This window comes from Penicillium vulpinum, assembly GCF_028829585.1.
Source record: "Penicillium vulpinum strain IBT 29486 chromosome Unknown utg000002l_segment0_segment0, whole genome shotgun sequence".
In the NCBI taxonomy this organism is placed as follows: domain Eukaryota; kingdom Fungi; phylum Ascomycota; class Eurotiomycetes; order Eurotiales; family Aspergillaceae; genus Penicillium; species Penicillium vulpinum.
In genome coordinates, this window is record NW_026643242.1 from 1,146,858 (window position 1) to 1,158,231 (window position 11,374).

Here is an 11,374-nt window from a genome sequence, read left to right on the forward strand (position 1 = left end):
AATAGTAGAATAATAATGAAAAATATTATTTTTACAGGGCTTTTCAATATAAAACATAAGGTATTTAGATTATTACGATAGAAAGGTGGATCTATAAAGATCAAAAGCGACTGCTTGATCAAATTCCCATTGCTGACTATAACGGAATTCAGAATAGCTAGAGACAGGCAGTCAATGACAGCTCCTGATTCCCACACTCTGTGCTGTTTGGCGCAAGTGTTCACAGGACTTGCTATTAGCGGTGTCTATGATACAAGCAATCTTGAAGGCTCGTTGATCTAAGATATCGGAGAACAATCAGCCTAGTGACTGTGATTCTGTGTCACAAATCATTCCCTCGGCCACTTCGAGAGCTTCCTCTTAGAGGGCTTTGACCATTGCGATCTTATGAGGCACGAATGTCACGTTCTCAATCACTGGGTATTTTTCAGTTCTTGTCCCACCTGCAGAGACCTCTCTCTTCGCACCAATACAAAGGTTCCACAGCCATCCCCTCTATCCCTTCCAGCAGGTGTCATTATTATGACCGAGTTGATGGCTCAGGTATTCCATCTTAGGCGTAGCAGTATGGCAATGTTTTTGGTGCCATGGTGAGAAGCGTTCTCAGGGACTTCAAACCATCGATTTCCCATTTCCATGGGTCAGCTTAGTATTGCGGCTTTCCTCTGGACTAGTATTTGTAAGAGGGGACAAACGCTCGTTGAGAAAGGGAGTCCTTCCGTAGTTATTTGTTTGTTCTATCAATTCCCTCGTAATTCAAGCTCCTTCATTCGGCTTTTTTCGTGGTCGAGTCGCTTTATTTTCTGTATTGCACAAGCTGGCTGACGATGTTGAGTCCAATTGCATTGATCAACGGTAACAACTTATGGATATTTTCCTTGTTGTTGCTAATGTGGAGTAGGATCTGTGAAACAAATGCCACAACTGCTCGCTAGAGAAGAGATGTGTTGCACTGTACATGTCTAAATATTAGCTTTGATCAAAAAGCAGATGGAGGGTGAAATGCCTCCGGAAGATACACCCATTCATCGGAGTGCAATATAGTCCAAGTTCCCTTCGGGTGAGTCCTGTCAACTTGGCCGTCGGATTCAATAGAAGTGCGATATATATATTTAGAGAAAGTAAGTCGGTCACCTGTAGAAATGTAGAAATGGGCAAGTGCTATCTGTGGAGACCTCTTACCTTAGAACCCTTGGTGTCAGGCAGCAAGGCCTTGCTTGCTTACACTTATATCTCTCTTTGTCCCCATGTAGACAGCATATACAAAAAGATTCATGTCAGGTAGTTCATTCATCATCTGCATTTATTCTTGATTGTCTTCTTGCTTTGTAGCGCGCCTCTCTTGTATCTAAAAATACTACACAGGAAGTGAAAAACAAACTCCAAACTAATCATACAATTCATATCAATTCCTAGAGTAATCCGTCCGTCCCAGTTTCGCCTATTCCCAATGATACAAGCCCAAACCCAGGATTCAGAGCACTGGTGTAAAAAGAGCCAGTGCATATCAAGTTCAAATAAATGATGAACATCGTTTTCAACAAGCCAAAAAGATGAAAGAGCACGCATGCGGTAGAGGTCAACAAATGGGGTAGGTGTAAGTGTAGGTGTAGTTGTAACCGCGAGAATCCGAGTCAACGGTGAAAGACAAAGTGTAAAAAATAAATCAGCATAAGGGTTGGTGTAAGTATGTACAGACGAACGTAAAGTGAGGGAGAGAAAAAGGATTTGCAATTGTATTGCAGAGGGACAAGAACAAGGCAAATAAGCTCCTAGCTGGTCGCGGTCTGGGCTGCCGGAGCATGCGGGCTCTTGCTGGAACCTTGAACGGCGCCAGCCTGGGCACTACCACTGCGCTGGTTTTGAGGAGTGCCACTGCGACTAGGGAGAGGTGCAGCACCGTTCATGGCCGGCGAGCTAGTTGGGCCAACACGGTTTTGCTGACCGGGCTGGGGGACCCGCATCATTGGAGAGAAACCTTGGTTTTGAGGGACCGACATTGCAGAACCGCCGTTCGGAGTCTGGAAACTAGCCTCGTGGGGAACTTGGTAGTTAGCCTGGACGGCGTTTGCATTGATGCTACCTGCAGCAGCATTCATCGCTGCTTGTTGGGACAAGCGCTGCTGTTGCTGCTGCTGATACTGGTTAAGTCGATCCGTAGCCAGCTTGGTCACTTGCTCGGGGGGCATATTCGGGTTCGTGCGTTGAATCTGGCTTTGGAGGGTGCTGATTTGGGGCACAACACCACTTGAAAGAGGATTGGGCTGGCCCATACGAGGCGATGGGGTTGAAACACCCTGGGGCGTACTACCGTGGAAAGAAGGACTCTGCATTCCCCCTTGGCTCTGAAGGGCAGCCATCATAGCAGGGTTATTAGGAGTACCATTAACATTCGACATATTCATGTTCGGCGATCCCTGGGACCCGAATTGCGGGTTGTGGAATTGCTGACCCTGCTGAGGTGGGTGTGGCTGCTGCTGCCGAGACTGAAGAAGACGCTGCTGCTCCTGCAATCGATTGGCTTCTCGAATCACACGTGTGTTATCAGGAGAGGCTTGCATTGGCAGGCCTGGTCGTGCCCCTGGTGTTTGCTGTATTTGAGCTTGCGGCATCATTTTCATGGCGATTCCATTAGGCATCTGACCATTGGGTTGTGCACCATTAGGCATGTTCGGCATTGAAATGGGACGGCCTTGATTGACGCCAGCACTAGGAGGCATCCCATTGATCATTCCATTCGGAGTTCCACCTGGTAGGCCAGGGTTGGAAGTGGGAGGCATGGTGTTGTTCCGCCCCGGCGCATTCATCATTTGCTGCTGATTAGGTACTTGGCCGGAACGCTGCGCTGCGAGACTAGCCTAGATGGGGGATAAGCCACAGTGCTGCTGGGTAGGGACATTAACAACCACTCACTCTTTGCTGCGCAATCATTTGCTGGCGGTATTGTTCCTGTCTTTCCTGCAGCTTCATCTCTCTGTCATACTTCAGCCGACTGAACTCAGCCGGAGACGAGATCGGAGGCTTGGGCTGGTTAGCCTCATTGGCCTTGCGCAATGAAGCGAGATGGGAAGCTAAAAAACGAAATGTCAGTAGAGTTCTTATCACAATGTGACCTGCTTCTATTCCAAACATACCATGTTGCTGTTTCTGGAGCATAGTTTCCCGCTTCTTGGCCAGCTTCCGCATGGCATCAAGCAAAGCAAGATGCTTCGAAGATCGTCTCCGGTCAACTCGGAGAGGCTGAGTGGTCCTCCGGCGGACAGGTGGCTGAGGCTGAGCATTAGCGCCTTGTTGCTGCTGTTGTTGTTGTTGCTGTTGCTGAGCAGCCTGCTGCTGGGCCAAAACAGTGCGTTGGGCCGTCTCAAGCCTCTGGTGGTAAGCCCGGAAGTACTGAGTTTTGGACATATCTGCAGGAAGACCTTCCAATCCTACCCATCGCTCGAAACATTCCCAAGGAGTCCGTCTCTCGGCACCAGAGGTGAAGAGTGACGACGGGGTAAGACAGCTAGAAATTAGAGACCAATTGTAAGAGTACTCCTTAACCAAGCGTCGGAGTTCATCATCCTCGGCGTAAGTCCATTGAGAGGATGAACGTGATTCGAAGAAGCCAACAGATGGCATCGGGTGTTCAGTCGGAGGCCGGAATTGATGACCAGGGTGAATCCGATCACGGATGGGCTTGTTCTCTGGTCGGAACAGCGCAACGTTTGTCTGCTCAGGTGCCAACTCAGTGATGCGATTATCCGAATCATTGCCGTACTGGGAGTAGTCATATCTGCTCCGTTTGCGAGGCTGGTCGTCATCGTGGAAGGTAATCTTTGCCGATGCAAATTTGGATACTGGTAGTAGTTCCGTTTTCCAAACTGTGTCAGGGGAGACTTTGAATACCGGTGCGTTCATGCCGGGGGCGATCTGGAGTGGTCCATATATCGGCAGTTCATCTAACAACTTTTCGGCGGCAGGGGTCATGTCGATTGAGAAGTTGAACTCATCCGAGCCTAGGGAGAAAATAGCAGCAGGAGCGACTGTGTCGTGAATATCATGTCGAGGTTCATCATTGAACCCATCACTGACTGATTCCTCCTCGGCAGATGGGATGAGATCGGGAGTGGGATGACAAACACCAAATACTTCATCGCCAGCGTCCTCAGAGCGTGGGCTGAAACCAGCCTTAGAGGTATCCTTTTCTGCCAGACTGGACGTTGGAATCTTTGCTTGGACACGAAGCAAGGTTCGATGTTCCGCGTCGCAGTTGACATATTCTGCACACCAATCGGCACAACTTTTTGCAGCAGCAATCTTCCACTTTCGCTCCTCCCGGAAGTCAGTTCGCATCCACTTCATGTGATCTAAAACAACGTCCCAATGTGTTCCCTGGCGAGGAGGTTCAACGGAGCGTTTTAATTGTCGCAATGGCCATCGGTTCGCATTTTGAAGAGCATAGATTCGCCTGAGAGTACGGCAATCCATTTGTTCTTGATATTCAAGCAGATGATTGCTAGTACTCAAAGTCTTGTGCGCGGACGCCAGCAAAGTATTGAGGTTCGTTCCCCGGGGAGGAGCGTAAGCTCTGTTCAAGAATAACGTGAATAGATAGTCTTGTTCCTCATTCAGCTTGGCAACTGCATCCGTGTCTCGGTGCGTCAGGTCCATAGAATCGGCTTTCTCCTGTTGAGCTGGCTGCTTTGGAAACACAACAGTTGAGAGTCGGCTTCGCTCCTTCTCCCGCTCCTTCCGGTCCTTGAGGCGCATCCTTGCGACAGAATCAGGAGAACCTTGATCAGACGGGGTAGTTGGGTGGCTTCTATCATAAGCGACGCTCTTAGGGGTTTCTCCAAGGATCTCGGAAACAGACTTGTGTCGAATAGCTCCTGATGATACTCGAGTGGTCATGCGCTCCGGTTGTGTTGAACCAGGTTGAGTGGGTGGAATAGAAAGTTTTTTAGCCGTAGGAGTCCCAGCACCTGAATCTGCAGCAGCTTCGGCTTGAGCATTCGGTGACAACGGATCTCGCTCGGTCGTCTCAACTTCCTGTGGCGGTTTCGCTTCGGAAGGGACGGGGGCAGGCTCCTGATCGATATCCATGCGGTCTGCATCGGCGCCAGTGTCCACGCTCTCCACAATCACCTCTTTCGATGAAGATATGTCGGTGACCACATCACTGAGGGGCTTATCAGGTTTAGACAGAGCTTCTTCCAGGCGCAATTGCTCGTCTGGGGTCGAGGGAACCAAACTCGGACGAGCATGGGCAGGTCGGTCATGCTTGTGTTTTGGGCGATCAATTGTCTCAACATCCTCAGTCACTTCTTCTGCGGGGCTTGTGTCGGGTGACGCGACAACTGGAGCGGGTGTGGTATTATTGTAAGGGTCAATGGAGGAGGCGGGTGATGGTGGTTGTTCGTGTTGAGATGGCCCTGAGGTAAGAGAGGGTCGCGCTTCGTGTTTCTTTCTAAGGGAATCGGAGGGAATCTCCAGTGAGGGAGCTCCACTCGCAGCTAGCCTCGACACGTGGGGAGAGATCTTTACTTGATTTCCGTCATTGTCATGGGCACCAAGCGGTGTTTCCGCGATCGGTACATTAGTTTGCTGATTGACGCGCAAGGAGTCGAGTGGCTGGGCAGTGATCGGTGGCACATTGAGATCCTTGGACAGTTTAGGGCTGATGGCTGGTACTGAGGGCTGACGTGTTCCGATTGCATCCACAGGAGTGGATGGGAGATTAGGTGTCGCGGTGCGATGTTGATGTAGAACGGGCGTTCCGCGCTGTTGAGGCTCGGTCGCATGCGGAGCTCCGCCATCGACGGTTAAGAGTGGAAGGGTCCCAGTGACTGGTTTGGCATGGGTGATGGCAGCTGTTGTCGAAGGGGTTGCATTTCGACTTGGTGAGCGCGCGCGCGCATGGGTTGGCGGTGGAAGAGTAGCTTCATTGAAATAACGACCTCTAGATAGGGAATCAGCATTGGGAAATTATAAAACAAAATATAAATAGAAGTAAAGTAAAGTCAATTTCACTAATAAAGCACAAGAACATTGGACTTACTTGGAGAGGTCATTGGCGTCAAGGAAGGCCTGTTCTTTCTGGTGGTAATGAGCGTCCTCGGTCGCGCCAAACCCGACCGTGGCTAGATACAATGCGCTGAGCTTGCGCTTTCTGCGCGACAAACAGTTTCTAACCCCAAAATTAGCGAGAAATTCATCGGTTTTTAGGATTCCAAATAGGATTCCCATCGCGACAAAATTAATACTTACGCGATCTCATCGTTTTTAGATCGTAGGAGCTCGTCACGGAGCATGGAGTCTAGCTTCGGAACGCAGCATCCGATTAACGCGGGAACAAGGGGAACTGATCGAGCGAGGTCATCCAGATGGAAAAAATCGCTCGGAAAAGATGAAAAAGATGGGTGGAAGGTGGTAGGCGATGAAAAGTACCTAGAGCAGGATCTTTTCGAAGGGGGTGAAAATGAGGTTACAGGGCGGTATGAAAAATGTGGAAGAACGGGAAGGATGTTGGTTTAGGTACAACCAGTTACTCGCTCCCTCTATAAAAAATACACGGCTTGGCCAGGTACCTGGTACTTCTTAAGAATTCCCTTTGATGTAGGAAAAATAAAAAGATGTTTTACGAAATTAGGGATATAAAGATGGGTTTCTACTTTAATGAGTTATAATATGGTCGGTCAAAGACTTATGTGTTTCAAAGGCTGTCCTCATCAACTGGTAACTGTATTATTTGTTCTTTCAATCTTCTCCGCTTGCGTATGTGAGGCCTCAGGCATAAATAGACACCTTATACATCAGTGGATAGTTGCTATCAAGGCGGCCGATAAACAGCTGGCAGAAAATCAAAGAAAAAAAGTTGTCCGCCCTCCAGATCAAGCCTTCACATCTACAATATACAAAAAATTACAATCATTCTTTCATCATGGTCAAACGCAAGAGAACCGATACCCCCAAGGAGGACAAGACGGCTGGTACCCCTCCCAAGATTACCAAATCCGTCCCTACTGTCTCGGAGACTCCCAATGCAGCTCTCACTATCCAAGTGGTTACAGGTTCTTATGAGCGGGTGCTCCATGGCTTCACGGTCGGAATCCCAGCCTCTAGCCTGAAAGCAAAGGATGAGGCTGACCCCTCGGCCATCCAATGCATGGATACTTTCTTATTCGAAGCCCATGGATCTGCAATTCGTTGTCTTGCATTGTCGCCACTACCTAAATCCACCGACTCTGTCGATGCCCAAAAGGTGATGCTGGCCAGTGGTAGTACAGATGAGCGTATCAACCTGTACTCAATCTCCGCTGCACCCCCTGCCGTGAATGAAGACTATCCGTCTGTGCCGACCTTCGCCGGAAACAAGATTCTCGAAAACCCCCGGAACCGTGAGCTAGGAACATTGTTGCATCACACTGCCAGTATTACCTCGTTGAATTTCCCTTCGCGAACCAAGTTGCTCGCAGCTGGAGAGGACAACACAATCTCCGTTTCCAAGACCCGTGACTGGACCGTCGTATCAACTATCAAAGCACCAAACCCAAAAATTCAAGGTCGACCAAGCGGTGACACGGCGCCTCCCGGAGCTGCTCCTTCTGGAGTGAACCACTTTGCGGTTCATCCCAGTATGAAGCTGATGCTGAGTGTCGGACGAGGAGAGAGATGTATGAGATTGTGGAACCTTGTAACCGGCAGAAAGGCTGGTGTGTTGAACTTCACCAGGGAGATCCTACAGGGTGTCAAGGAGTCGAGATGGAGCACTGGAGAAGGTCGACGCATTGCATGGGACTCCGCGGGAGAGGAGTTCGCCGTTGCTTTCGAATGGGGTGCAGTCGTGTTCGGAATCGTAAGTTTGTCTAGATGGGATACCCGTTGATCAAATTTCTGACTATTAGCATAGGACTCGATTCCAAGATGCAGACTTATTCCTGGCCCACGGAGCAAACTCCACCAGATGAAGTATGTTTCTTTGCCTTTGAAGGGCAATGAAAAGGAAGATTTCTTGGCCGTCTCTACGGAGGATGGCCGAGTGATCTTCTATTCGACCAAAGAACTGAAAAAAGCGGAGGATGACACCGAATGCTCAATTCCCCATGCCACCGCTGTTGCTCAGCTTGGTGGAAAGCAAGCTGGGTTCCCTGGTCGCATCAAGGATTTCGACATCCTCACTCTTGAAGATCAAGCAAAGGAATTCCGCAACGACTTCTTGGTCGTCACCGCCAACAGTGACGGCGTCGTCCGTGTTTGGAAGGTTGCTGGAAAAGAAGTTGTTGCAGCAAAGCAAGAAAAGGATACAACTCAGTTTGGAAAGCTCTTGGCCACCAATGAAACTGGCAACCGTATCACATGCATGGCTTCCTTCGTCATGTTGCCTGCGGAGGATCCATCTACACTGATAGACTCTGAAGACGACTCTGAAGATGAAGTGGAGTCATCGAGTGATAGTGACGATGAGTAACGTCTCATTGCTCTCAACTGTTATACCCTTTGTACCGTCAAATAGATCCCCAGTGATAACCAATGTATCATGAGTATGAAAAGACCTGAGTCTATTATTGCCCAAGAAAATAATTATGATTATGTTTTTAAAATTTTCTTCTTTTAAATCTGAACATAAAATCAACTTAATTAAGAACATTTTAGTTTGTTACAACCATCTCTGCTCTACTATAAACCTCGTGTGGCGTACCTTGATGGTGTAGGTATGTTAGTTGAGAGGAATTTTCAGGCAAAGATAAGTGAATTATCCACAATAAACCAAGACACACAACATCAAAACTGTATATAATGACTTGAGACCAATTTAATTAGCTCCCTACATGTAGTATATTAACTAAAACTGTTACAACGTAGAAGAAATGTAGAGTTGCCATCCAGACACCGCCCGGCTCTCCACTACACACAATCCCCCACCTACATTCTTTCATTATCATATCGCCCGCGGGAAGCAATTTTCATCGACCTTCCACCTCGACCGTTCCACCCAGCTTCGTCTATCGACCTTGCGTTTTCTTAAAAGTCGCTGATCGCAAGTTGATTCTCTATTCCATTTCGCAATCATGGCTTCCAACGGTGATTTCTCCGACGAGGGATCCCAACCCGGCTCACCTTTGCTCGATGCCCACAACGCTCGCGGAGAGATTGAGGATCAAGAGCCCCTTGAGCAGGAGGAGAAGCCTATCAAGTCGGCCATGAAGCGGTCCGAACCTACTCCTCAGATCAAGCGCCCAGAACTGCCCGAGCAACCTAACCCGGAAACCCTCGACCTCTCCAAATTGACGCCTCTTTCGCCAGAGATCATCTGCCGGCAAGCTACTCAGAACATCGGTATGTGATTGATTGTTGGTTTTTGAAAGTTTTGCGTTCGGAAATGCCCTTCATTTATTGGATTCCATTTTTCTAGACAAATTTACTGACGGGATTATCAGGCACCATCGGTCACGTCGCCCAGTTAGACACCCTCTCTCGTCCTTTTCTTCATACACGCATACTAATCTAATCATAGCGGTAAATCCACCGTCGTCAAGGCCATCTCTGAGGTCCAGACTGTTCGTTTCAAGAACGAACTTGAGCGTAACATTACCATTAAGCTTGGTTACGCCAATGCGAAAATTTACAAGTGTGACAGCCCCGAGTGCCCCCGGCCCACATGCTACAAGAGTTTCAAGAGTGAAAAGGAAATCGACCCGCCATGTGAGCGCGAAGGATGTACTGGCCGCTACCAGTTGCTGGTATGTACTCCCGATTTTTCCCCTTTGATGGCCAAACTCAGAGCCTGCTTCAAGTGGTCCTAATCTAACTTCTGGTACAGCGTCATGTCAGGTATCATAAATCCCCAACCTATGCCCCAACCTGGAGGGGGTTTTTTTTTATTGATTATAAGCTAACCTTTAATCCAAAATAAAAGTTTCGTTGATTGCCCTGGTATGTTCGCTATATCCGTTTCTGTCCAAAGTTGGAACATTGCTAATCTTCAATCATAGGTCACGATATTCTGGTTAGTATCCATTCTCTTGCGCGACATCCAGCTTCTCTTTGGGAGTTGATGCTAACCAGCTTTGCACAGATGAGCACTATGCTTTCAGGAGCCGCGGTCATGGTAGGTTTCATCCCCCACTGCAGCACTTGAGATTTCAAGGGATCGGTGACAAGCTAACATCATCTCACTAGGATGCCGCTCTCCTCTTGATTGCCGGAAACGAAACCTGCCCCCAGCCTCAAACCTCGGAGCACTTGGCTGCCATTGAGATCATGAAGTTGAACCACATTGTCATTCTCCAAAATAAGGGTAACATCATATTCCTCGCAAACTGTCGATGAAGTGAAGAACTGACATTCGAAACTAAAACAGTTGACCTCATGCGCAGCGATAACGCCCTCGAGCACTATCAGTCGATTCTCAAGTTCATCCGTGGTACCGTTGCTGACGGCTCGCCCGTTATCCCCATTTCAGCTCAGCTGAAGTACAACATCGATGCTGTCAACGAGGCACTTGTTCACACGATCCCTATTCCCATTCGTAACTTCCAGGATACACCTCATATGATGATCATTCGTTCCTTCGACGTCAACAAGCCCGGTGCCGAAATCGATGAGCTCAAGGGTGGTGTTGCTGGTGGTTCCATTCTTACCGGTGTTGTAAAGCTGAACGATGAGATCGAGATCCGCCCCGGTCTCGTTACCAAGGACGAGCAGGGCAAGATCCAGTGCCGACCAATTTTCTCCCGCATCGTGTCTCTCTTCGCTGAGCACAATGACCTCAAGTTTGCTGTTCCCGGTGGTTTGATCGGTGTCGGTACCCGTGTCGATCCTACTCTTTGCCGTGCCGATCGTCTTGTTGGTTTCGTTCTCGGTCACCGTGGCCGTCTTCCCGCTATCTACACCGAGATCGAGGTCAACTACTTTTTGCTTCGCCGCCTGCTCGGTGTCAAGACCGCTGACGGCAAGCAAGCCAAGGTCGCCAAGCTTGCTAAGAACGAAGTCCTGATGGTTAACATCGGTTCTACTGCTACTGGTGCTAAGGTCCTCGGTGTCAAGGCCGATGCCGCTAAGCTCAGCTTGACCAGCCCCGCCTGTACGGAAGTTGGCGAGAAGATCGCCATTAGTCGCAGAATTGAGAAGCACTGGCGTTTGATTGGATGGGCCAACATTGTTGCGTAAGTCTACTGGTTTGGTATTACTTCTAGTGACAAATGCTGACTATTTCAATTCACAGTGGTAACACCCTCGAGCCTGTGCAGCAGTAAAGCAACCCTTACAACGATTTCCCAGTTCGAAATGGGGATCTTGGGGAATGAGGTCTGTTATGTCGGAGAATTTGATTTGCACATAAATCTTGATATATCCCCGGACGACGATCTCAGCCCACCTTCCCTCGAACACG

General features: G+C 48.8%; 3 protein-coding genes across 3 annotated transcripts; 2 read left to right on the plus strand and 1 right to left on the minus strand.

Annotated features, from left to right (window-relative positions):
- Nucleotides 1–1,772: 1,772 nt before the first annotated feature.
- eaf1 (MYB and HSA domain protein) lies at nucleotides 1,773–6,293 on the minus strand (the record flags this gene model as incomplete). The annotated part of the gene is made up of 5 exons (XM_057251215.1): nucleotides 1,773–2,858; nucleotides 2,914–3,071; nucleotides 3,135–5,941; nucleotides 6,041–6,169; nucleotides 6,250–6,293. The coding sequence occupies 5 exons, from the start codon at nucleotides 6,291–6,293 to the stop codon at nucleotides 1,773–1,775; spliced, it is 4,224 nt and encodes a 1,407-aa protein (XP_057110540.1).
- A 629-nt stretch (nucleotides 6,294–6,922) lies between these two features.
- On the plus strand, nucleotides 6,923–8,449 carry N7479_003519 (putative 60S ribosome biogenesis protein Mak11; the record flags this gene model as incomplete). The annotated part of the gene is made up of 2 exons (XM_057251216.1): nucleotides 6,923–7,837; nucleotides 7,892–8,449. 2 exons carry the CDS (start codon nucleotides 6,923–6,925, stop codon nucleotides 8,447–8,449), a joined length of 1,473 nt encoding a protein of 490 aa, XP_057110541.1.
- A 601-nt stretch (nucleotides 8,450–9,050) lies between these two features.
- Nucleotides 9,051–11,327, plus strand: N7479_003520 (translation initiation factor eIF2 subunit gamma; the record flags this gene model as incomplete). The annotated part of the gene is made up of 10 exons (XM_057251217.1): nucleotides 9,051–9,318; nucleotides 9,420–9,441; nucleotides 9,497–9,722; nucleotides 9,803–9,813; nucleotides 9,899–9,915; nucleotides 9,975–9,988; nucleotides 10,058–10,090; nucleotides 10,162–10,279; nucleotides 10,343–11,147; nucleotides 11,207–11,327. The coding sequence occupies 10 exons, from the start codon at nucleotides 9,051–9,053 to the stop codon at nucleotides 11,235–11,237; spliced, it is 1,545 nt and encodes a 514-aa protein (XP_057110542.1). The 3' UTR covers nucleotides 11,238–11,327.
- Between the last annotated feature and the right edge of the window lie 47 nt (nucleotides 11,328–11,374).